Raw genomic sequence first — 26,844 nt, 5'->3', positions numbered from 1 at the left:
TAGCCATTGGGGCGAAGGGGCTGGTAGGAGGAGTTGGCCATCCAATTGTGGTCTGGGATGCGGGGCCTACCTGCTACTGCGGTTCTGGGCGAGGGCTGCTTGTCTCCATCCCAGGGAAAAGGGTAACATCTCCTGAGTCAAGGTGTGGTTTCCCCCTCTGGGGGTGGTGGTGGTGCCTGGGGTATAGAGTATGTTTGGGGAGTGTGATTGTGTGTACAGTGTCTTTTTGTGTCTGTCTACATGTTGGGTGAGTGCTGAGTATTTGTATATGTGTGCATGAGGGTGGGAATGCAAGTTTGGGTCTGTGTGTGCCTGTACATCTGTGTCTATATGCCAGGTCGGGTCTTAGACTCCACCTCTATGGGAACATCTCAGGCTCTCCAAGGTATGAGGCCTATCTTCCCCCACCACACTCCCTGCCGGTGGCTGATGCCCTCAGGTGTCATGCGTTCGTGGTTCTTGTTGTCCGGGGCTGGGCACTCAGGTATGTACTGGCTCACTATCAGAAATTTGCCTTGATTTTATGAAGGCCAGTTCATTAGAACCATATTTGTACTATTCTCCATTTGTAACAATGGAGATTCACAGAAATTCAACCTGAGAACTTCAATATTTCTGTTTGTCTCGTTTTCTGCATACATTAAAGTGCATAAGTGCTGACAGGGTATTATCTGTAAAATAATCTATCATAGTCTCCATGTCAGTTGCACCGCTCACATTGACCTAAAATTAAAATTATGGGAAACCTTCTCAACAATGATATGCAGATATAGTACTGCCGGCTGATTAATTTTCTTTCAGCTTATTGAGACAAGATTGGGGTTTGCTGCCAACCAGTCACAGCAGGTGATGCACACTGAATATGCATTTTGTAGTAGGGTAATGTGGAATTTAAAATGTGTGAAAGAAGGATTAATTATGCATTCAAGCCTCTGATGGCTTTAAGAAAATACTGAAAACTTTATTCAAATCCCAGGGGAACTTTATGTCACCCCTAAAAATATTGTAAATGCTGCGATTTACTTAGTTTTCTGAGCCAAATGATTTCAGTGTGAACTTGAAGGTTTGTGGTTTTTGGATGATAGCTTTCTCTGATACTAAGATAGTCACAGCCTGAAGGAAAAGAAAAGAAGTGTGGAGTAAGACAGGGAAAATGAGCTTGGCAACTGGTCTACTGGTCATCTAAAACTGATGGGCACTTAAAACATTCCTAGAATCATAAACTGTTTGATATTCTTTGCCCCCCCCCCTGGGACTGATGGCAAAAAAAGAGGATGGGAATCAATAGAAAGGATGTAGAAAAGGAAAGGCACAGATATGAGAAAACCCTAAAACTGTTATGTGTTTTCAGGTCTACAGAAGAAAAGATGCAGAAGCACATACAATTTGAAAAAAAGAAAAACACAGAAGACAATAAAGGTTTATGATAAGAAGCATAATAAAAACAATGTAGTGTTGTTGTTGTGTTATTTGAAGTTCTGAGAGTGAAAATGAGTTGTCAGGCCCACAGCACTGTACATATTGAAATTAATGAAGAAAACATATTCCAGTCAAACAACATCCATACAATATGAATAATTACTACAGGTTACAGAGTCAGAAAGTGGTTAGGGAGGAATCACTGATGGCAGAGTTGATGTGGAGTGGGTCCCTGCTCTGTATGCTGGACTGAGTGACTGAAGTCATTATAGGTGACCAGAACTTTATCAAACCCTTCAACAGACTGGAAAGTTCAATTCATGTTTGCTTTTAAGGTTTACTGTCCTAAAATTCAGTAACTTGTATTAATATTCCTGGTCTGAATTACTGTTATTCCATCTCAGAGCCTGAACTCTCTTAGGTAACTTTCTTGTCAATTCTTCAAAGTGTCATTAGGAATAGTTCAACTTATTGAAGGAAATGGCTGCCTTTTGTTCTGTTCTCTGTCAAGATGATAAAACACTGCTTTAATAATGTTGAGGTCCGGGCTCTGGGGAGGCCAATCATGACTGAAAGAGTTCTGTTGTTTTGTGTTTTTCTACCTAGGTATGATTTTTACTGCATTGGCAGTGTGCTTCAGATAACTGTCATGAAGAAAAGTAAGACATTGTCAGTTAGACACATTCAAGACTCTATTGTGTGGTAGATCAAACAGTAATTTTCTGCATTTGTAATTGACAAGATCTGGCGTAAACGCAGCCCCAAATCATGACAGATTCTCCTCTGAGTTTTACAGTCACTGTTGTATCTCTCTGCTGATGATTCAACACACGGATGGCCTGAGGATAAAAACTCCTCGAGCCTTTCTGTTTTTGTTCAGATGGTGCAGCCTGATTTCAGAAGCTGGAACAGTTCGTTGCTGGGATAGGATGGGTCCTTCAAAATCTGAGTTGCTCTAGTCCAGCATCTCCTCACGTAAATGTCCTGTAGGGAAGTGAGAGCAGTCCTGCAGCAGTGTTTTGCCATACGGATCACTCTCTGAAGAGCTTTTTTACCCTTGACACAGCTGTTTCCATACCAGGATGTGATGTTCTGTGTGAGGATGCTCTCCACAGTGCCTGCATAGAATTTCCTGAGGATCACTGGCGAGACCCTGAACTTGCTCAGTTGTCATAGGTGATACAGGCGCTGCCTAGCCTTTTTGGTTTGGACCTGAATGTGGGCAGACCATGTCAGGTCTGAGGAGAATGGACACCGAGATACTTGAAGGACTGCACTCTCTCCACTGGAGCTTCATTAATGATAATGGGCTTGTAGTCTCGTTGCTGACTCCTTCTGAAGTCCACCACCAGCTTCTTGGTCTTGCCGACTCGTTGCTGACTCCTTCTGAAGTCCACCACCAGCTTCTTGGTCTTGCCGACGTTCAGCTGGAGGAGGTTGTTCCGGCACTATGATGCCAGATTCTTTACTTCATCCATGTAGACCGCCTCATCGTTGTTGGAGATGGCGCCCAACACCACTGTGTCGTCAGAAAACTTCACAATGGTATTGGAGCCGTGGGTGGCCACACAGTCAAGTCAAGTCAAGTCATCTTTATTTATATAGCACATTTAAAAAGACATCAAGTGTCGGCCAAAGTGCTGAACAGAGGGATAATATAATAAAAGAATTAAAATAGAAAGAAAACATTTTAAGAATTGTAAGACATGTAAGAGTATATAGAATATAATGTACATGCAAATATGCACATGCATATAAAAAACTGTACACATTCACACACAAGTACACATATGTGAACATAACGTATATACACATACAACATCATCCAATAAGATAAGAGACTAAAGTGTAGAGTCTGAAGTGTAGAGAGAGTAGAGCAGTGGCGAGAGCATGTGGGGACCACAGACTTAGCCAGGGATTCACTGAAAATCGAAGTGAACACACCTGCTAGCTGGTTAGCACAGCACCGCAGCAGACGGCCAGTGATGCCGTCTGGCCCCGCCACTTTCCTTATGCTCACTCTCCTCAGCGCCGCTCGGACGTCGTGCTCTGCGATGCTGATTGCCGGTCCCTCTCTGATGACATCAGTTGTCAGGCAGTCGTTAGAATTAGCTGCCTGGCTAACTTTGAAATGGGCGTAGAACTGGTTCAGCTCGTTGGAGAATGTAGTGTCTGCATTGGTCGGCGCAGTGTTCCTGGCTTTGTAATCCGTGATTGTGCGTAATCCATGCCACATGCTCCATGTGTCGCCCTGGCTGAAGTAAGACTCCACTAGCTCCCGGTGCCGACATTTGGAATCCTTCACCGCGGGTCGCACGCCATAAGAGGCTGCTTTGTAGGTGCTCATATCGCCAATTGCGAGACCCGCGTTGTAGGTGGCGGTCCTCGTGTTCACTGCAGCGCGGATCAATCTGTCTACCCACGGTTTTTGGTTCGGCAACGTCACGACTCTTGCAGTGGGGATGATCTCATCTGCTAGCATATTTACGAAGCTTACTGCTACATCCATAAACTCATTGATGTCGACTGCGGATGCTCTGAACATGTCCCAGTCTACGTCGTTGACCGCGTCCTGTAGCATAGCTTCTGATTGGGCAGACCAGCGTTTCACCTGTGTCAGGTCTTTGCTGGATATCTTCTTAGGGCTTTCAGATACATATAATGTGCGGTAGATATTTTTAGGCCACTTCTTTTTTGTCCTCCACATGTCCAGTTTCCCAATGTTTTAAGCACATGGCGTATCCCGCAACATGCTAAGTTTCCAGCTCCTAGCTCTTTGTGAATCACCTTGCAGGTGCAAAAATACTATTTTTAAAATATTTTTTTTAAATACTATTTCCTGTCAAACTGTGTTACCTTTGGCAATATTTTTGCAAATTCAACTACAGAAAATAAAATAAATGATTTTTGTGTTTTTGTGACAGGCTACTTGTACAAAGTAAATACATTATTTAAAATCTACTGCAGTTTTTGAAAAGGAGCACCTCCAAATGGTTTAAGGTATTCTATTGAAAGGATATTTATATATAGGTTAAATAATCAAAGAGGGGAAGTGAAGTGATGAAGTGAAGAATACTTTTCATCATAGCATCTGTTAGTTGGTGGGATATATAAAGAAACAAGTCAACATTTTGTCCTCAAATCGATGTGTTAGAAACAGGAAAAATGAGCAAGGATTAGGACGTGAGAGTTTGATTGCTAGACAACAGAATAAGGCAATCTCCAAAACTGCAGGTTCTGCTAAAAAGGTGTCAGAATACACAGTGCATCTAGATTCTAAAATCTGTTACACTCCCATACACAACACATTTAGTTGTGTATGGGATTGCATAGTCACAGACCAGCAAGGGTGCTCATGCTCATGCTGACTGCCAACAATGAGCACATGAGCATGAGAACCATGGACCATGGTCTGGTGTGATGATTCATGTTTTCTTTTACATCACATCGATGCCCAGTTGTGCATTCCTTACCTGGGGAATGCCAGGCACTGGTATGCACTATGGGAAGAAGGCAAGCCAGAGGCAGTGTGATGCTTTGGGCAATGTTCTGGGAAACCTTGGGTTCTACCATTTATGCAGCTGTTACTTGAACACCTACCGCCTACCTAAGCATTGATGCTGACCATATACACCTATTTCATACTAGTATCATGTGATGGCTGTGGCCTCTTTCAGCAGGATAATTCCACAAAGCAAAAATGGTTTAGGAGGTGTTGATTTGGCATCCAAATTCCCCAGATCTAAAGCAAACTGTACTGTAGTGCTCTGAACCCCACTTTCTGTTTTTCTCTAGCTTTAATTCGTGCTGGTTATTACTCATCTATGTCACTACAGCCACTATTATTCTAAAATCTGTTACACTCCAGAACACTGCAATCCCCAAATCTAAGCATCTTGTCTTTTATGAAGAGAGAGAGAGAGAGAGAGAGAGAGAGAGAGAGAGAGAGAGAGAGAGAGAACACGCCTTTGCTGGTTCTGTGGAGAACAGCTGGTTTATTCTCCTGCCTTCTTTCTCTCGGGTGTTCCAAGGCCTCAGGTATGGACAGCTTGCTGTATTTACTGACATCAAGACAAGAAAGCTCCTTACCATGCATGGAGGGTTTCACCCCAAGTCCAGCACCCTGAGGCTGTACGCTAAGCGGAAGGAAGGGGGCCGGGGACTGGTGAGTGTCAGCGCCACAGTCCAGGATGAGACAACGAACATCCACAAATACATCACGAAGATGGCTCCAACTGACAGCGTGCTCAGTGAATACCTCAGGCAGCAGAAACCCAAGAAAGTGGAGGAAGGCGAGGAACCATCATGGAAGGACAGGCCCTGGCTGATATCCAGAAATCCTACCAGTGGCTGGACAAAGCTGGACTGAAAGACAGCACAGAGGCACTAATCATGGCAGCACAGGAACAAGCACTAAGCACAAGCTCCATTGAGGCTGGGCTCCATCACACCAGGCAAGACCCCAGGTGCAGGCTGTGTAAAGATGCTCCAGAGACAATCCAGCACATAACAGCTGGGTGTAAGCTAGCAGGCAAGGCATACATGGAACGCCATAACCAAGTGGCCGGCATAGTGTACAGGAACATCTGTGCTGAGTATAACCTGGAAGTCCCGAGGTCAAAATGGGAGATGCCCCCAAGGGTGATGGAGAATGACCGAGCTAAGATCCTGTGGGACTTCCAGATACAGACGGACATAGTGGTGGTAGACAAACATGAGAATACGGCCGTGATCGATGTAGCGGTTCTGAATGACAGCAACATCAGGAAGAAGGAACACGAGAAGCTGGAGAAATACCAAGGGCTCAGAGAAGAGATCGAGAAGAGGTGGAGGGTGAAGGTAACGGTGTCCCAGTGGTAATCGGAGCACTAGGTGCAGTGACTCCCAAGCTAGGCGAGTGGCTCCAGCAGATCCTGGGAACAACAGCGGAGATCTCTGTCCAGAAGAGCGCAGTCCTAGGAACAGCTAAGATACTGCGCAGGACCCTCAAGCTCCCAGGCCTCTGGTAGAGGACCCGAGCTTGAAGGATTGACCGCCCACAGGGGCGAGTGGGGAATTTGAGATATGTATGTGTGTGTGTGTGTGTGTGTGTGTGTGTGTGTGTGTGTGTGTGTGTGAGTGCGTCTATGTGGTATGGATTGACATTTGACCTGCGCTGTACCTGGGCTCCGGGGACATTTCGACTTTTTGCTGTGTATTCATGTGTCCCCCTAAAACATGACTTGTAAATGCATTTTTAAGTGTCTAAATAATAATTTTTTCTACTTCTTATGAGGTCATTATTTATCTTTTGACCTGTATTTGCTTAAACTGTAGTGTAAATTCATTTATTAAACTATAATTAAAAGATTTTCTGATTTTCTTAAAAGTCCACCTATACCCCCTCACCTGATTTTTGTGTATTCCAGTGTATTGCACAGCGACGTTTCGAGTTAGAGTGGATGTGTGTAGGTACTGCAATTTAATACACATTTTCAATACACACGGCCGGAAGTCATTGTGATTGGTAGGCTATATATATAGGCGGTACCTACAGGAAACGGCGCCACAACTTTCGCGCGCGTGCCCTTTAACAAGTGTATGTCGACGGCAATACGAAGACGGATTAAAAACACAAAGGTAAGCCTTTTTTAATGTAAAATGCACCATGACTTTAATACTATATGAAATTATAGGTGCACAGGCCTATATTAAACTGGTTTAATTTATGCTTTATGGACTGTTAGTGAGTCTTTGAAGAAGTAAAACGGCCCCAGCGTTTGTCATTGAGTAAATAAAATAGGGCTGACGACTAACCGCGTCAACGCGATAAAGCGGGCTAACCCGTGTTAGGATTTACTCGGTGTTAAAGCATTATTGTGGCTTAAACGTGTTAATGCCGACATCGCGACTAACGCGATTAACAATTAAACCAGCGCAGTCTGAGTCAAAATCCCTGATGTCGCTGTTAGCTAATTTCGGGCAGTTTGTCCAATGTCTGTCCATTCTGCTGACAGCCCTAAAATAAAAGCAAGGGTATAAGTGTATTTAGTCGTGTATTTATTTATATGCCTGAAGAAAAAACTTCTTACAGTTTTGATGCCTAAGCTTTCTCAGTACTTGTATCACTCTCTGCAGTCGCCATTACAGAAATGTCACATGTCGCCATTTTGAGTACTAGGCCTTTAACATTTTAAAAGAAGGCATAAATTAGCACTATGAATAAGTCAGCTGTGTTTATGCTGTAAACTACACTACTGCTAGTTCTGCTACTACTGATGATGATGACAATGATGACGATAATCGTAATACTTTATATGCTTTGGTAATACAGCCAATCAAAACGTACAGGAGAACATGCGAAGGAGACGCATTCCTCCACGGGAGGATGCAGTCTGTCATGTTTCTGCTGGAAGGGACAAACTGGGACTTGATATCCACTACATAAATGCCTTCAAAGGTAAGTTGGTCTTTAGTTTGGATTAGATTTGGAGTTTGTCACTTTGTCTTTTGTCACTCACTTGGTATGCCTCTGCAATTCAGGTCGGGGCATTTTCACGACTGTTCCATTCCAAAAAGGAGACTTTCTTTTGGAATACAGAGGTAAACTCATAACAAAAGAAGAATGTGAGCGGAGACACAGAGTTTATCATGACAGCCTGAAGGTGTTCATGTTTGAATTCAAGTTTGATGGAAAACTCTGGTGGTGCGTATTATATCAGTGTAGTTTGATTAAGATTAAATTACACATTGCTTTTGATTTATGAAAAAAAAGCTTCCTAACTAGTTAAGCTAATACTTTTTTGCCTAACCCCACAGTGTGGATGCATCTCAAGAAGATGGGTCATTAGGCAGACTTGTCAACGACAACCACATCAGTCCAAGTGCTAAGATGAAAATATTAAATATCAATGGAAAGCCCCATCTATGCTTATTTGCAAGCAGAGACATAAGTCCAGGTGAAGAAATAGACTATAATTATGGTGACTCGGATTGGCTCTGGAGATGCAAGGTATTTCTACAATTGTACTTTTTGGAACTGATAAATTGCATACCCTAAGCCATTTTTACATTTGTACCTACTCAAATTGGCTTAACGTGACTTACGGCATCTAGTTTTTCACTGAAATTGAGTATCACCTACTGTGCCTGGGGTAACTATAGCAATGCAGCCGAGCATCCAGTGATATAAATGCCACAGCAAGCATGGACGTCAAGGTGACAAAATGCCTGCTGCTCAGTCTATACTTTAGTGTTCAATTCAGGGATCACGCTGTTAATTTTGGTCGCTATTTCAAACATTTCAGAGTTTCAAAAATGATGGCTTGGATTTTCACGAAGGAGGCGCACTCATAACTTATCGAGTGACACCATTGACCAGCCACCTGGTGGCATTCAGTCTATGTCAAATTTTCTGATCACTTTGGATCACTTGGAACCTTGGTGCAGTAGTTACTGAAAAACTACATGGTACTATAACCTACTGGAAAAACGGGGGTAGGTACTAATGGAAAACAGGCAATTGTGATGGCTGCCACATCAAAGCCCTCTAAAAGCACTAAAAAAATATCAGCAGGTATGCAGAAATAAAAAATGGCTTTCGGTTTCTAAATTTTAACAGTGATTGATGTTTAATGTGATTCTACACAGCAAAATCTCCAGTGTTAAATTAACACTGGAGAGTGTCTATAAGGGTCCACACCTCTGAGTGTTAAATACAACACTGTTGAGTGTTAAATTAACACTTTTGACAGTGTTATATGTTTAAAAGTAACCTAGTCAGTTTTGAAGATTAACAATGGCTAACACTGAGCAGTGCTGATTTTCTAACACTGGAAAATAACTCAAAATGTTAGAAATATTCCAGTGTTAGAAAATCAGCACTGCTCAGTGTTAGTCTTTGTTAATCTTCAAAACTGACTAGGTTACTTTTAAACATATAACACTGTCAAAAGTGTTAATTCAACACTCAACAGTGTTGTGTGGACCCATATAGACACTCTCTAGTGTTAATTTAACACTGGAGATTTTGCTGTGTAGCCTCTTTAGTTAGATTCATTTTAAATTTTGTCCCTCGAAGATAAATGGGCCCTAGTGACAGTTCGTTGCTGCTACAGGTGATTGTTTTACTCCTTTAGCAATGGCTTAAAAAATGAAGAAATCACACTGACTATTTGTCTCTTAATCATAGGGCCTTAAATTCTCTATACATGACAGTGAATATTTTAAAGACAATAGCTTGAAACTTATCTTTCTCATACAGTTTATTTAATGTTTCAAAATCCTCTTCAAAAATGCACTATATATTCATTTTCTATCTGTTACACACGAAGACGGAGACCAGCCAGATTCAGAAGACTGTGAGCTGCCTAAAGCCGCAACCAAACAGCTTTCCAAACAATGATCTGGACCTGAAACATCCAGAGCCTGAAAGGGTAAATATAATCCAGTGTACCACTTAATGAACTAATAATTTAATCTATCATCATTCTTTATGGATGCTGTGTGTGTGTGTGTTTGGCAGTCACCTGGGTGTGATGTGATTTACATGGACCGTGGCTTGTAGGTCCTTTTCATTGTTTCAAAGTGCAAGTCTGGATAACATCTGAGTGTGTGTGTGTGTGTGTTAACCACCCAAATGTGACTTAGGAGGACCACACTGTTATTGGGGGACTCCGTCAAAGTTTGCTTCATGGTGACATCACTCTGGTTTTAGGAGGGGTCTTCTCGTATGTCTTGACAGTTTGACCTACAGCATGCAGAACTGACTGCATGTGCTTTGTTTCTATGTTGAAATTTTTTGAAACTCAGGCTTGAACATTAAGATAGATAGTACTATACAACTTCTTAACTTGTTTTAGGCACTTTTTACTGCTTTAGTGCGTGGGCTCTCTCTGGCTGTGTACTCTGGCTTCTTCCCACAGTCCAAAGATGTAGCTTATGGGGTTAGGTTAACTGGTGATTCAAAACTGCCCTTTGGTGTGAATGCAAATGCTTGTCCTTCCATGTTAGACTGGTGATCTGTCCAGGTTGTACTGCCCTATGGTAGCTGGTATAGGCCCCAAAACTGCTACCCCACAATCCTGATAAGGATAAGTGGAAGAGGATGGATGATTGCAAAGGAATCAGTTGTTAATTATTGTAGCCAGTATTTTTTTCAGAAGAAAACATTTCTTGAGTGGAAAGCCCCCCCCACACACACACACACACATGCAAATTAAAAACAGAAGCACAGGCCTGCCCAGTACAGTTGCAAGAAGAGCACTTGGTCTAATCTTTGTGCCATCTTTTCTTTGTTGCAGGATCTTGATGAAGAAATGCCTCAGCAAGGCTCAGAAGCCATGCATTCTTCTTCAGTGCAAGATTTTGAAGAGGTAACATTGACCTAGGACAGATTTTAATGAATGTTTCTCATGCACGATGTGTACCTTACGCTATTTGCCGATAGTGAAATGGTTTATTCATCCTCTTGAGTGATGCATTTTTAGTAACTGTCAGATTACTGTTCTTTTGTCTTCATTCTCTATCTGTTACACACGAAGACTGAGACCAGCCAGATTCAGAAGACTGTGAGCTGCCTAAAGCCGCAACCAAACAGCTTTCCAAACAATGATCTGGACCTGAAACATCCAGAGCCTGAAAGGGTAAATATAATCCAGTGTACCACTTAATGAACTAATAATTTAATCTATCATCATTCTTTATGGATGCTGTGTGTGTGTGTGTTTGGCAGTCACCTGGGTGTGATGTGATTTACATGGACCGTGGCTTGTAGGTCCTTTTCATTGTTTCAAAGTGCAAGTCTGGATAACATCTGAGTGTGTGTGTGTGTGTGTTAACCACCCAAATGTGACTTAGGAGGACCACACTGTTATTGGGGGACTCCGTCAAAGTTTGCTTCATGGTGACATCACTCTGGTTTTAGGAGGGGTCTTCTCGTATGTCTTGACAGTTTGACCTACAGCATGCAGAACTGACTGCATGTGCTTTGTTTCTATGTTGAAATTTTTTGAAACTCAGGCTTGAACATTAAGATAGATAGTACTATACAACTTCTTAACTTGTTTTAGGCACTTTTTACTGCTTTAGTGCGTGGGCTCTCTCTGGCTGTGTACTCTGGCTTCTTCCCACAGTCCAAAGATGTAGCTTATGGGGTTAGGTTAACTGGTGATTCAAAACTGCCCTTTGGTGTGAATGCAAATGCTTGTCCTTCCATGTTAGACTGGTGATCTGTCCAGGTTGTACTGCCCTATGGTAGCTGGTATAGGCCCCAAAACTGCTACCCCACAATCCTGATAAGGATAAGTGGAAGAGGATGGATGATTGCAAAGGAATCAGTTGTTAATTATTGTAGCCAGTATTTTTTTCAGAAGAAAACATTTCTTGAGTGGAAAGCCCCCCCCCCCCCCCCCCACACACACACACACACACACACATGCAAATTAAAAACAGAAGCACAGGCCTGCCCAGTACAGTTGCAAGAAGAGCACTTGGTCTAATCTTTGTGCCATCTTTTCTTTGTTGCAGGATCTTGATGAAGAAATGCCTCAGCAAGGCTCAGAAGCCATGCATTCTTCTTCAGTGCAAGATTTTGAAGAGGTAACATTGACCTAGGACAGATTTTAATGAATGTTTCTCATGCACGATGTGTACCTTACGCTATTTGCCGATAGTGAAATGGTTTATTCATCCTCTTGAGTGATGCATTTTTAGTAACTGTCAGATTACTGTTCTTTTGTCTTCATTCTCTATCTGTTACACACGAAGACTGAGACCAGCCAGATTCAGAAGACTGTGAGCTGCCTAAAGCCGCAACCAAACAGCTTTCCAAACAATGATCTGGACCTGAAACATCCAGAGCCTGAAAGGGTAAATATAATCCAGTGTACCACTTAATGAACTAATAATTTAATCTATCATCATTCTTTATGGATGCTGTGTGTGTGTGTGTTTGGCTGTCACCTGGGTGTGATGTGATTTACATGGACCGTGGCTTGTAGGTCCTTTTCATTGTTTCAAAGTGCAAGTCTGGATAACATCTGAGTGTGTGTGTGTGTGTGTTAACCACCCAAATGTGACTTAGGAGGACCACACTGTTATTGGGGGACTCCGTCAAAGTTTGCTTCATGGTGACATCACTCTGGTTTTAGGAGGGGTCTTCTCGTATGTCTTGACAGTTTGACCTACAGCATGCAGAACTGACTGCATGTGCTTTGTTTCTATGTTGAAATTTTTTGAAACTCAGGCTTGAACATTAAGATAGATAGTACTATACAACTTCTTAACTTGTTTTAGGCACTTTTTACTGCTTTAGTGCATGGGCTCTCTCTGGCTGTGTACTCTGGCTTCTTCCCACAGTCCAAAGATGTAGCTTATGGGGTTAGGTTAACTGGTGATTCAAAACTGCCCTTTGGTGTGAATGCAAATGCTTGTCCTTCCATGTTAGACTGGTGATCTGTCCAGGTTGTACTGCCCTATGGTAGCTGGTATAGGCCCCAAAACTGCTACCCCACACTCCTGATAAGGATAAGTGGAAGAGGATGGATGATTGCAAAGGAATCAGTTGTTAATTATTGTAGCCAGTATTTTTTTCAGAAGAAAACATTTCTTGAGTGGAAAGCCCCCCCCCCCCCCCCCCCACACACACACACACACACACACACACACACACACACACATGCAAATTAAAAACAGAAGCACAGGCCTGCCCAGTACAGTTGCAAGAAGAGCACTTGGTCTAATCTTTGTGCCATCTTTTCTTTGTTGCAGGATCTTGATGAAGAAATGCCTCAGCAAGGCTCAGAAGCCATGCATTCTTCTTCAGTGCAAGATTTTGAAGAGGTAACATTGACCTAGGACAGATTTTAATGAATGTTTCTCATGCACGATGTGTACCTTACGCTATTTGCCGATAGTGAAATGGTTTATTCATCCTCTTGAGTGATGCATTTTTAGTAACTGTCAGATTACTGTTCTTTTGTCTTCATTCTCTATCTGTTACACACGAAGACTGAGACCAGCCAGATTCAGAAGACTGTGAGCTGCCTAAAGCCGCAACCAAACAGCTTTCCAAACAATGATCTGGACCTGAAACATCCAGAGCCTGAAAGGGTAAATATAATCCAGTGTACCACTTAATGAACTAATAATTTAATCTATCATCATTCTTTATGGATGCTGTGTGTGTGTGTGTGTTTGGCTGTCACCTGGGTGTGATGTGATTTACATGGACCGTGGCTTGTAGGTCCTTTTCATTGTTTCAAAGTGCAAGTCTGGATAACATCTGAGTGTGTGTGTGTGTGTTAACCACCCAAATGTGACTTAGGAGGACCACACTGTTATTGGGGGACTCCGTCAAAGTTTGCTTCATGGTGACATCACTCTGGTTTTAGGAGGGGTCTTCTCGTATGTCTTGACAGTTTGACCTACAGCATGCAGAACTGACTGCATGTGCTTTGTTTCTATGTTGAAATTTTTTGAAACTCAGGCTTGAACATTATGATAGATAGTACTATACAACTTCTTAACTTGTTTTAGGCACTTTTTACTGCTTTAGTGCATGGGCTCTCTCTGGCTGTGTACTCTGGCTTCTTCCCACAGTCCAAAGATGTAGCTTATGGGGTTAGGTTAACTGGTGATTCAAAACTGCCCTTTGGTGTGAATGCAAATGCTTGTCCTTCCATGTTAGACTGGTGATCTGTCCAGGTTGTACTGCCCTATGGTAGCTGGTATAGGCCCCAAAACTGCTACCCCACAATCCTGATAAGGATAAGTGGAAGAGGATGGATGATTGCAAAGGAATCAGTTGTTAATTATTGTAGCCAGTATTTTTTTCAGAAGAAAACATTTCTTGAGTGGAAAGCCCGCCCCCCCCACACACACACACACACACACACACACACATGCAAATTAAAAACAGAAGCACAGGCCTGCCCAGTACAGTTGCAAGAAGAGCACTTGGTCTAATCTTTGTGCCATCTTTTCTTTGTTGCAGGATCTTGATGAAGAAATGCCTCAGCAAGGCTCAGAAGCCATGCATTCTTCTTCAGTGCAAGATTTTGAAGAGGTAACATTGACGTAGGACAGATTTTAATGAATGTTTCTCATGCACGATGTGTACCTTACGCTATTTGCCGATAGTGAAATGGTCTATTCATCCTCTTGAGTGATGCATTTTTAGTAACTGTCAGATTACTGTTCTTTTGTCTTCATTCTCTATCTGTTACACACGAAGACTGAGACCAGCCAGATTCAGAAGACTGTGAGCTGCCTAAAGCCGCAACCAAACAGCTTTCCAAACAATGATCTGGACCTGAAACATCCAGAGCCTGAAAGGGTAAATATAATCCAGTGTACCACTTAATGAACTAATAATTTAATCTATCATCATTCTTTATGGATGCTGTGTGTGTGTGTGTTTGGCAGTCACCTGGGTGTGATGTGATTTACATGGACCGTGGCTTGTAGGTCCTTTTCATTGTTTCAAAGTGCAAGTCTGGATAACATCTGAGTGTGTGTGTGTGTGTGTTAACCACCCAAATGTGACTTAGGAGGACCACACTGTTATTGGGGGACTCCGTCAAAGTTTGCTTCATGGTGACATCACTCTGGTTTTAGGAGGGGTCTTCTCGTATGTCTTGACAGTTTGACCTACAGCATGCAGAACTGACTGCATGTGCTTTGTTTCTATGTTGAAATTTTTTGAAACTCAGGCTTGAACATTAAGATAGATAGTACTATACAACTTCTTAACTTGTTTTAGGCACTTTTTACTGCTTTAGTGCATGGGCTCTCTCTGGCTGTGTACTCTGGCTTCTTCCCACAGTCCAAAGATGTAGCTTATGGGGTTAGGTTAACTGGTGATTCAAAACTGCCCTTTGGTGTGAATGCAAATGCTTGTCCTTCCATGTTAGACTGGTGATCTGTCCAGGTTGTACTGCCCTATGGTAGCTGGTATAGGCCCCAAAACTGCTACCCCACAATCCTGATAAGGATAAGTGGAAGAGGATGGATGATTGCAAAGGAATCAGTTGTTAATTATTGTAGCCAGTATTTTTTTTCAGAAGAAAACATTTCTTGAGTGGAAAGCCCCCCCCCCACACACACACACACACACACACATGCAAATTAAAAACAGAAGCACAGGCCTGCCCAGTACAGTTGCAAGAAGAGCACTTGGTCTAATCTTTGTGCCATCTTTTCTTTGTTGCAGGATCTTGATGAAGAAATGCCTCAGCAAGGCTCAGAAGCCATGCATTCTTCTTCAGTGCAAGATTTTGAAGAGGTAACATTGACCTAGGACAGATTTTAATGAATGTTTCTCATGCACGATGTGTACCTTACGCTATTTGCCGATAGTGAAATGGTCTATTCATCCTCTTGAGTGATGCATTTTTAGTAACTGTCAGATTACTGTTCTTTTGTCTTCATTCTCTATCTGTTACACACGAAGACTGAGACCAGCCAGATTCAGAAGACTGTGAGCTGCCTAAAGCCGCAACCAAACAGCTTTCCAAACAATGATCTGGACCTGAAACATCCAGAGCCTGAAAGGGTAAATATAATCCAGTGTACCACTTAATGAACTAATAATTTAATCTATCATCATTCTTTATGGATGCTGTGTGTGTGTGTGTTTGGCAGTCACCTGGGTGTGATGTGATTTACATGGACCGTGGCTTGTAGGTCCTTTTCATTGTTTCAAAGTGCAAGTCTGGATAACATCTGAGTGTGTGTGTGTGTGTGTGTGTGTGTTAACCACCCAAATGTGACTTAGGAGGACCACACTGTTATTGGGGGACTCCGTCAAAGTTTGCTTCATGGTGACATCACTCTGGTTTTAGGAGGGGTCTTCTCGTATGTCTTGACAGTTTGACCTACAGCATGCAGAACTGACTGCATGTGCTTTGTTTCTATGTTGAAATTTTTTGAAACTCAGGCTTGAACATTAAGATAGATAGTACTATACAACTTCTTAACTTGTTTTAGGCACTTTTTACTGCTTTAGTGCGTGGGCTCTCTCTGGCTGTGTACTCTGGCTTCTTCCCACAGTCCAAAGATGTAGCTTATGGGGTTAGGTTAACTGGTGATTCAAAACTGCCCTTTGGTGTGAATGCAAATGCTTGTCCTTCCATGTTAGACTGGTGATCTGTCCAGGTTGTACTGCCCTATGGTAGCTGGTATAGGCCCCAAAACTGCTACCCCACAATCCTGATAAGGATAAGTGGAAGAGGATGGATGATTGCAAAGGAATCAGTTGTTAATTATTGTAGCCAGTATTTTTTTCAGAAGAAAACATTTCTTGAGTGGAAAGCCCCCCCCCCCCACACACACACACACACACACACACACACACACATGCAAATTAAAAACAGAAGCACAGGCCTGCCCAGTACAGTTGCAAGAAGAGCACTTGGTCTAATCTTTGTGCCATCTTTTCTTTGTTGCAGGATCTTGATGAAGAAATGCCTCAGCAAGGCTCAGAAGCCATGCATTCTTCTTCAGTGCAAGATTTTGAAGAGGTAACATTGACCTAGGACAGATTTTAATGAATGTTTCTCATGCACGATGTGTACCTTACGCTATTTGCCGATAGTGAAATGGTTTATTCATCCTCTTGAGTGATGCATTTTTAGTAACTGTCAGATTACTGTTCTTTTGTCTTCATTCTCTATCTGTTACACACGAAGACTGAGACCAGCCAGATTCAGAAGACTGTGAGCTGCCTAAAGCCGCAACCAAACAGCTTTCCAAACAATGATCTGGACCTGAAACATCCAGAGCCTGAAAGGGTAAATATAATCCAGTGTACCACTTAATGAACTAATAATTTAATCTATCATCATTCTTTATGGATGCTGTGTGTGTGTGTGTTTGGCTGTCACCTGGGTGTGATGTGATTTACATGGACCGTGGCTTGTAGGTCCTTTTCATTGTTTCAAAGTGCAAGTCTGGATAACATCTGAGTGTGTGTGTGTGTGTTAACCACCCAAATGTGACTTAGGAGGACCACACTGTTATTGGGGGACTCCGTCAAAGTTTGCTTCATGGTGACATCACTCTGGTTTTAGGAGGGGTCTTCTCGTATGTCTTGACAGTTTGACCTACAGCATGCAGAACTGACTGCATGTGCTTTGTTTCTATGTTGAAATTTTTTGAAACTCAGGCTTGAACATTAAGATAGATAGTACTATACAACTTCTTAACTTGTTTTAGGCACTTTTTACTGCTTTAGTGCATGGGCTCTCTCTGGCTGTGTACTCTGGCTTCTTCCCACAGTCCAAAGATGTAGCTTATGGGGTTAGGTTAACTGGTGATTCAAAACTGCCCTTTGGTGTGAATGCAAATGCTTGTCCTTCCATGTTAGACTGGTGATCTGTCCAGGTTGTACTGCCCTATGGTAGCTGGTATAGGCCCCAAAACTGCTACCCCACAATCCTGATAAGGATAAGTGGAAGAGGATGGATGATTGCAAAGGAATCAGTTGTTAATTATTGTAGCCAGTATTTTTTTCAGAAGAAAACATTTCTTGAGTGGAAAGCCCCCCCCCCACACACACACACACACACACACATGCAAATTAAAAACAGAAGCACAGGCCTGCCCAGTACAGTTGCAAGAAGAGCACTTGGTCTAATCTTTGTGCCATCTTTTCTTTGTTGCAGGATCTTGATGAAGAAATGCCTCAGCAAGGCTCAGAAGCCATGCATTCTTCTTCAGTGCAAGATTTTGAAGAGGTAACATTGACCTAGGACAGATTTTAATGAATGTTTCTCATGCACGATGTGTACCTTACGCTATTTGCCGATAGTGAAATGGTTTATTCATCCTCTTGAGTGATGCATTTTTAGTAACTGTCAGATTACTGTTCTTTTGTCTTCATTCTCTATCTGTTACACACGAAGACTGAGACCAGCCAGATTCAGAAGACTGTGAGCTGCCTAAAGCCGCAACCAAACAGCTTTCCAAACAATGATCTGGACCTGAAACATCCAGAGCCTGAAAGGGTAAATATAATCCAGTGTACCACTTAATGAACTAATAATTTAATCTATCATCATTCTTTATGGATGCTGTGTGTGTGTGTGTTTGGCAGTCACCTGGGTGTGATGTGATTTACATGGACGAAGTTTATTAGTTGATATCTGCAACTGAATTGAAAACACCTCACCTTTCCAACTGTCCAAAACAAATAAATGTTGCAATATTTTGCTAACAGTGTCACAATCATCGTCTGGTGTGCACAACAATATCATCTTTGGACAAGTGCATTCAGTGTGTGGGACTGGTTTCCTCCCTCAAGTGGCTTGGCTATAAGTGCAAAGGTGAGACATTTAGTGAATAGGTACATTATATAGTAAAAAGCATTAATGGAGTTCAACAAGTTAAGACTAGCTGAAATGAACACTGCTCCCTTTTTAATTAATGGGTGGTCACGTCTAATTAAAGAAATGTAGTATTACCTCATTGGTGCAGGACCTTGTAAAAATGGTATACTTGGGATTGTCCTCAATTCCCCATTCCATAACATAAACTGCTCAAAATAATAAAGGGAACACTTAAACAATGCGATGTTACTCCAAGTCAGTCACACTTCTGTTATATCAAACTGTTCACTTAGGAAGTAACACTGACAACCAGTTTCACATGCTGTTTTGCAAATAGAGTAGACAACAAGTGGAAATTATAGTCAATTCACCATAATAAAGGACTGGTTCTGCAGGTGGTGACCACAGACCACTTCTCAGCACTTATTCTTTCTGGCTGATGTTATGGTCACTTTTGAATGCTGGCGGTGATTTCATTTTAGTGGTAGCATGAGACAGTCTACAACCCACACAAGTGGCTCAGGTAGTGCAGCTCATCTAGCGTAGCACATCAATGTGAGCTGTGGCAAGAAGGTTTGCTGTGTCTGTTAGTGTAGTGTCCAGAGCATGGAGGTGCTACCTGGATGTGGAGTAGGCCATAGGAGGGCAACAACCCAGCAGCAGGCCTTAAATAGTAAAACTATGTACTATAATTTCCAGTATTTGCTCTGTTTTTTGTCATATCTCGTTGTTAATGTGAGGTTTTTGGGGGGGTTGTATGTGTTTGGTTTTTTTGGTTTTTTTCCCCCACAATTTCTCAGATGAAATTGCATTAAGTGATGCTGAAACAAAGGACAGTGAGAGTGAATCAGATGATGATGACACATCACTCACAATGTCGGCGTGTGGCACCAGTGAGCCTGTACATGCAGTAGCTGATTCCACAAACACAGCGCAGCCCCAAGACACTGTAGATTGTGGTAAGTTACCACTAGCTTGGTTTCTGTGGATAAAATGTTTGTTACAAATATTAAAACTTAATCAAATTGTGTAATCAGCAGATGAAGGACTACTCACAATGCCTGCAGCAAGTGAGACTGCTGCTCCCTCTGAAGGTAAGGGGTGCAGTTGGTTCTCGAAGCTTATTATTGTTTCATCACTTTGCAACATATGGCAAACTGCAGAGTGGTGGCAAAAAGTCACTTGGATGAGTGACAAAATGTTTCTCCCACTGAAAACGCTACGTCCAGATTAACAGAATCAACGTTTTGGGATTTACTTACCTGGATGATTGAGCATGCATCAAGAGACTTTTATTCAACTTTTTATTCAGTCTTTTATTCACAGCGGAACACTAAATGTTGTCTCATTTTAGAAATTTGATAAATTTTCAAACAGAATTTTAGCTCGTTTTGATATTGATGGTAGCAACACATTTCAGAAGTTAGTACAGGGTAGCATCCATTCTTTTAACAAGCAAATGTTTTTTGTTTTTTTTGTTTGGTTTTTTGTTTGTTTTAACTACTACTACTTTATATATCTTCCAGAGAAAAATGCTGCTCAATCCCACAATTCCCGAAGAGCTCCCAAAAACATGTGGTCCAAGGCTGAGGTTGCTGCAGTGATGAGGCATTTGAAAGACCACATAAACGAAGGGAAACTAGCCACCAAAAATGAATGCAGTCATTGCAAATTGGTAGAAGATCCGGTGTTGGCAGGAAGAACAGTTCAAAACATAAGAGATTTTGTAAGAAACAGAGGATTAACTGCAAAAAGGCAGAAAAAAATGAACTAAAATAACTGTTTAGAGAGCTGTGGTTTTACATCTTGGTCAGATTGCCAATTGTTGTTAACACTGATGTTCTGTTTAAAGAAAAAAAAGTTCTTGTTAAATACAGAAGTAGTTTGTATTTCATAATTTTTACATTTAATTTATTTAGGTTTTTTTTTGACGGGTTATATTTAAAATAAAAAATTATAAATGCATATTTTCTCCCCTTAATATTTACCTTTAAACTATTAAAATTCATTTTAAATGTTTTTAATTTTTCTGTTTTCTATATTTTTATATTTCTGTGGGAAGCGTGGGCATTTTTGTCCATAGATTTCTTTTTTATTTATGGTTAAAATTAATGTTCAGATCCAAGAACACTAATAAAATGATGTTCCAGTAATCCTGTGTCCTGTCAGATGTGTATTCATGGTAATGATGAGCTATTTAAATATTACATCATTGTCCCTTTAAAGACCCAATATTGCTTTTTTTGGACCTCATAAAACACATTGTTGTCAAGTGGACAATGTCTCCAGAAAACACAATAGAGTCTGGTTGGTGTGTATCAGTGTATCTAGACTTCTATAGGGAGTGTATGAGGTCTGAAGTGACCCAAATTTTTTTCAGATTTTTTCGAACACTTTAACCTCGCTCCCTTGGCTCTAAGTCCTTTCAAAAGGGTAGTCCACTTAAACCACCACCGGGCGGATTGACGTAGTATAGTCCCGCCATACCACATAGACCCGTATGTGTGAGTGTGTGTGTGTGTGTGTGTGTGTGTGTATATATGTGTGTATGTGTATGTATATTTCAGTAGGGCATTTCAGCACCTACTGAGTAGCCACTGAAACGACAACAGCGCTTTGTCATTAAGAACACGAGCAGTAAATGAACAAGAATCCTTTTGCTGAAGGGAAAAGGTCTAATTTTCTAATACAAAAGCATTAATAACATGTAGCCACCAAGCCTAAATGATACACTTGTACTTGTGACTACAGCAGGATAAATCTTTGTAGTTGTTTCCATTTAACAGACAGAACATTTATTTTTCTTACACCTTATGAGGGTACAAGACTGTCATTTAAGTATTCCTTGTGTTGTCACTGACAAGATTAAACAGGCACTCGAACACACCTGTTATGTTTCATCGCTTTGACGTGTTTGTTACTGCACTATGACCTTGAGGCGACAGCATTCATTGGATACCACATCTTCAAAATAGTAATACAGTATATGTAGGCAATAGGACTCGAAATGAAAACAATGGAACATTTTAATTTATTAACATTATTGTGTTGTTTTTAATGAAAAATAACAACCTAACATTGACTGTCACATTATGTTCCCATACATTAAAAAAATGATCAGTAAAAATGTACAATACTCAGTAGGTAAAGACAACAAGAAAGTTTTTTGATTTCTTTTTTCTTTAACCATAAACAATTAACATTATACATAACTGGGTCAGTTCTTAAGTCCTACCCTTGCCCTGAATTTAGACCAAACGCTTCTAATTGGAACTGATCCTCATTGCAAATTGGACCAAATCCACATCCCCAACTACTAATGATATTTGGCAGCCATGCATGAGCCAAAGTTGGCTTGTATTTTGCCCTCAAGGGTCAGCACACAGCCAACTGCTGGAATTGTCCTGACTTGACTGATATCTTCAAAAGACGGATGGTGCTACTTCTCAACAGTCAATGATGGACAAAGTTTTAAGATTGTTTCAAATATTTTCATATATTTTTAACAAGAAATTATTACTGAGAAATCAATTAGAGTAAATGTTCCCGTCACTGTTAAGCATGTAATTTTAATCTTTGAAACCTTAGTTTCTAAAATATATTGTTTTTTGTCTTTATATCAGATTAGTTATATGGACCTTTTTTACATAGACAATTGAACACACTAATATGAACATGCATACATAAAGTTTACATTTTTGCACATCCAGAATTGTCTGAAGTCGATGTAAGGGTGCATCACATCTGTTTACACTACTTAAATATTAATGTTCAAGAGCTGTCAAAGATGTTTGGCTCAGCCCACCCCTACCTCATCAGCTCCCCTCCTTACTAATGCATGAACAAATATGATTTATTAATCCCCCCCCCACTCATTACAGACTCCAATTGTTTCAAAAGTTTTTGACTGCGTAATTTGCCACTCTTGTTTATCAGCCTGGTTTTGCAACTCAGAACACAATGAGGCACAGTGAAGAATGTCGAGCGCCGTCACAGGAGAATTCGATAAAATATGCACAAATTACAAAGTGGAGACAATTTTCTTGCTTTCCTCACTACCCCTCACCCACCCACGCCTTCTCATTTCCCTTTTCATCGCTTCATAGCTCTCATTCTTGGTGATAAGTGCATGTCTGTGCGCCTGACAGTCAGTGAGCATATGGAGGGTGTGTGTGGTCCTGCCAAGCAATGAAGAAATCACAGACATGATGGCAGCACTGTAGCGCATTAGAGTAATCAGAGGGAAATTATCGCCCTTAAGTAGCTTTTGGACATCTGCAACGGGCGCACGCATATCGCACATATAGCAAATACACTCACACGCACACAGGCACCCAGCATTTTCAGATACCTGACAGCAAACAGATGGACTCGGCACAACCTCTTTCAGACATCCTTCTCGACTTTAAAGGAGTAATCATAGAAAACTAAAAGCTGGCTCTCCCTCGGGCTAGTTTTTTTTTTTTTTTCCCCCGTTGAGCATATGAGTAAATTCTTTTTGGAATGATGAGAGAAAAGAGAAAATCAGGTGTTTATGAGCTTACTCAGAAGTGTAGTCAGTTGTGACTTACCATCTTGTGCACGCACTAAAAGAAACAAGCATTAAATTTGACAGGTGTGTGCTTACCTCATGAGAAACAGCACACTATACCATTCACTTGGTGTTGAGTGGCTGAATAGTAGTTAAAGTTACTAAAGCTAAAGAAAGCTTATGGGTGAGAGTTTCATTATTAGCATTATTCTTATAATCATGATCATCATTATTATTATTATTGTTGTTGCTGTTCCCCTGATTGTAATATAATTCTGTTAGCCAAAACGCTAAACAATGATCATCCTCAAAATGCCCTACAGTTCGGCCAATTCGTCACAACAATTTGACTCTGACTGAACCAAACAAATTAGCTGTATCACACCCATCATTTACAGAGCTTTTGAGATGAGAAGAAGAAAATTGTTACACTTTACAAGTAACTATAGCAATTCTCCGTTTTCTCAGCAATTGCATGGTATGAATCAGAGTTAGTATAGTTTTGGATTTTCTAATTACCTTTTATTTTTTATGTCATTTTGACTTTTTGCTTTTAATCCAGCTTAGTTTCTTTTAGTTTCCAATTTTTTTTGTTTCAAGAAAGAAGGTCCTGAGTTCAGTTCCAAAACCTGGCCTTGCTGTGTGCAGTTTGCATGTTCTCCCTGTGTTTGTGCGGGTTCTCTCTGGGTGTTCTGCCTTCCTTCCACCGTCCAGAGACATGTAGTTACAGGGTTAGGATAATTGATAATTCTAAATTGTCCATAGGTGTGGATATGAGTGCAAATGGTTGCCTGTCTCTCTGTGTGAGCCCTGCAGAGTGAGCAAACTGCTGTAGTAAATAAATTAAATCATTCAGCATAAGGCTTTAGTCTTAAATTGTAATAAATAAATGTTAAAAATGACCTAAAAGTTATGACAGCCCTCTGGCCAGACTGTCATGTAATTATAAAATAGAAAGGTTTTGTTGATTCATAGAAAATGTCCTGTTTATTTTTTTGTTTTTTTTCATAGACAATTAAAAGACAGGAACTTTTCTTTCATTTAGTTGTTATAACTTTGGTGTAGTATGAATGGCTATGGGGGAGGTCTTTTTCAGTGGGAGAAAAATCCCAAACTTGTCAAAATCCAAATTTCCAAAGCTGGCCAGTGGGCCAGACTAGAGTCTGTGCTGGGCTGATTATCTTTCAAATAGACAGCTGGTCATCTCCTCCATGTTAGTCATTTCTTTAATTTTGCACCACGTTCAATCAATTTTAGCCAGATTTAGTAAAAGTTAACTTAATCATTTGCTCAAATGTTTATTTTTTTTAAATGCCCAAAGTGTGTTAGTATTCAAAAGTACACGAGCTCTACCTTGGCAAATCACTCAGCGTGAGAGTTTGTTTTTGTTCTTTGATTGGACTACTTAAATTATTGCGGGAGTAGCAAGCTTGGCGGCTCGTGCCATTACGCGCTCAGTCTGCAAGCAGAGTGGTGGAGATGTGTATACGTTGAGATATTCAGCTATTTTAGCACGGGCAAAAGTTTTGGTAAGCTAACATTGCATTTTGTGTTATCTTTAATGATAACATGAGAGCATGTTTTTGCTTTTCAGGACGGTCCTGTTATTCTTCTAAATGGTTTATGCTGAGCATGGACCGAAGCATTGTATACGACAACATCACCTCCTTCATTTCTGCCCTGTGCATGATGTTCGGGAGCTATTTTTGCTTCAACATTCATTACCCATCACAGCTGGCATCAAACCTGGAGTTTCTGCAGAGGTACTTCTTTTTGGATTAGTTTAGCTAGCACTTAAGTGGAAAAAAAATAGTAGTTGTTGAGGTGACTTTGAGTTTAGGGGACTTCATTTTGCCATTTAAATAGCTTTAAAGTAATTGTTGGAATAAAGAGTTATTATGTTATTGATGTGAAGTTGTTCTCGATAAAATTCAACTAATCATCTGTTTTTCTTTTTTCCAAGATGTTTTTTCACCATCAATCCAGAGAAGGGCACTAAAGTGGAGAAGACAAACACATCCCGTCTTCACGTGAAGCCAAGAGTCCTTACTTTGATACAGGAACTTTCAGATTATGAATGGCGTGATGTCTGAACATGGACTAAACACACTAAGAGTTATTTAAGGGGCCACACTCACAGCATGAAGGTTTATTTCAGCCCTTTATCAGGTCAGTTCTTCAAGCTTAAGAGGCACAGAAAAGTTTCAGACAATGTTATTCTGTTCTGTATGATTGTTGGTTATGTAATTCCTCATTCGCATTCCTGTACCTTAATTTAAAAAAGATATATTTATATTAGTACAATTGTTCTATTTTGAAAAGGCAATACAGTAATTCTTATTGGCTGTTTAAAAGTTCTTACATTTATTAATTAAAAGTACTGCCAGGGGTTCTGTCATTGTGTTTTTGTTTTTTTATGAACACATTTTATTGAAACAATTGTGTTTCAGATGGATGTAACAGTTCACTGTACCACACTAAATTATTAAATTGTAAATTGTCTTGGCCTAAGCTTTTCAATTTATTAACTCTCAAACTTATATCTGGATTTGGTTTCCAATTTTAAATGCTTACATTTTGTCCATTGGGTTGCTGCCTTTAATATATTCATTTGGATTTTTTCATAGACCAATAACTTTTTAAAGCAATAAATTCATAGCGTTATTTCTATTTTCACTTTGTTAGAAGTCAGAACAGAGTTCTAACTCAACTTACAATGAAAATTTAAAAATAAATTAGATGTTATCGTGACTGTAATGCATTAAAGTTGCAGACCTGCTAGAGGTACAGAACATCAGAAACCTCTTTTGAGTAAACCAGAAAAGACCAGAAAAATTCTGTTAAATAGCAGTTTTATAATGAGGCTTTCACAATAAAATGCTGTTGTATTTTATTTTTATTTTTCTGCAAAACTGAGATTTAGTGTACAATAAGCAGCAACATTCTGTAAATCTTACAGGGAAAATGTGTTTAATAGTAGTTTGGCCATGCTAATTTGACATAAAAGGGCTGTTGAATTTACTGGCTTGAAATTTATTTTTGGGGGGAATTATAATGGTTTTAAGCTGTAATTTTTACAGCTTTTTAAGTATTCTTGTTTCTAGTTCACAGTTTTTTCTACAGAATTATTCTGGCAACCACAGCTGCCAGATTTTTTCTGTAAAATCAACAGGATTTTTTTTTTTACAGTGTAGACTGTCCAGGGTGTACCCGCCTCTCATCCTATGGTAGCTGGGATAGGCTCCAGGCCCTCTGAGACCCAGATAAGGATAAGCAGAAGAGAATGGATGGAGTTTAGTTTAATTTTTCTTCGTTTTTTATTAGTTTCAAGCAGGGGCGATTCTAGGATCAGAGCTTTGGGGGTGCTGAGCACCCAGAGAGCTGCCCAGCCAGGCAAGATAAATCATATGATTCTTAAATTCATCAAGTCTCTCTGTCCCTGGGTCCTTGTCTCAAAACATGACATCACTGTTTTGTACATTTTAACACAATTTAATCCCCACATTTGAGAAAGAAAAGCAAAACACTTTTTTGAAAAGTCTGTAACAAAACCATCAAATCTGATAAAGGTTATTTAAATGCTGCAAA

At 40.6% G+C, this 26,844-nt stretch overlaps 1 protein-coding gene across 2 annotated transcripts; it reads left to right on the top strand.

The window, feature by feature from the left end:
* Positions 1-6,506: 6,506 nt before the first annotated feature.
* LOC309699296 (uncharacterized protein) lies at positions 6,507-21,200 on the top strand. Of its 2 annotated transcripts, none has more exons than XM_082522264.1 (23): positions 6,507-7,038; positions 7,733-7,858; positions 7,942-8,104; positions 8,218-8,410; positions 9,732-9,833; positions 10,701-10,772; positions 10,941-11,042; positions 11,926-11,997; positions 12,166-12,267; positions 13,168-13,239; positions 13,408-13,509; positions 14,393-14,464; positions 14,633-14,734; positions 15,611-15,682; positions 15,851-15,952; positions 16,848-16,919; positions 17,088-17,189; positions 18,063-18,134; positions 18,303-18,404; positions 18,617-18,722; positions 19,526-19,684; positions 19,766-19,819; positions 20,252-21,200. In XM_082522264.1, exons 2-23 carry the CDS (start codon positions 7,756-7,758, stop codon positions 20,497-20,499), a joined length of 2,346 nt encoding a protein of 781 aa, XP_082378390.1. In that variant the 5' UTR covers positions 6,507-7,038; positions 7,733-7,755; the 3' UTR covers positions 20,500-21,200. The 2 variants fall into 2 exon arrangements, with proteins under 2 accessions (XP_082378390.1, XP_082378389.1); XM_082522263.1 differs by having other exon boundaries at positions 19,763-19,819.
* Positions 21,201-26,844: the final 5,644 nt, after the last annotated feature.

The sequence above is a fragment of the Aulonocara stuartgranti genome, assembly GCF_965226115.1.
Source record: "Aulonocara stuartgranti genome assembly, chromosome: 22".
NCBI lineage: Eukaryota > Metazoa > Chordata > Actinopteri > Cichliformes > Cichlidae > Aulonocara > Aulonocara stuartgranti.
The sequence above is the reverse complement of the archived record's forward strand: the minus strand, read 5'-3'. Positions and strand labels throughout refer to the sequence as shown.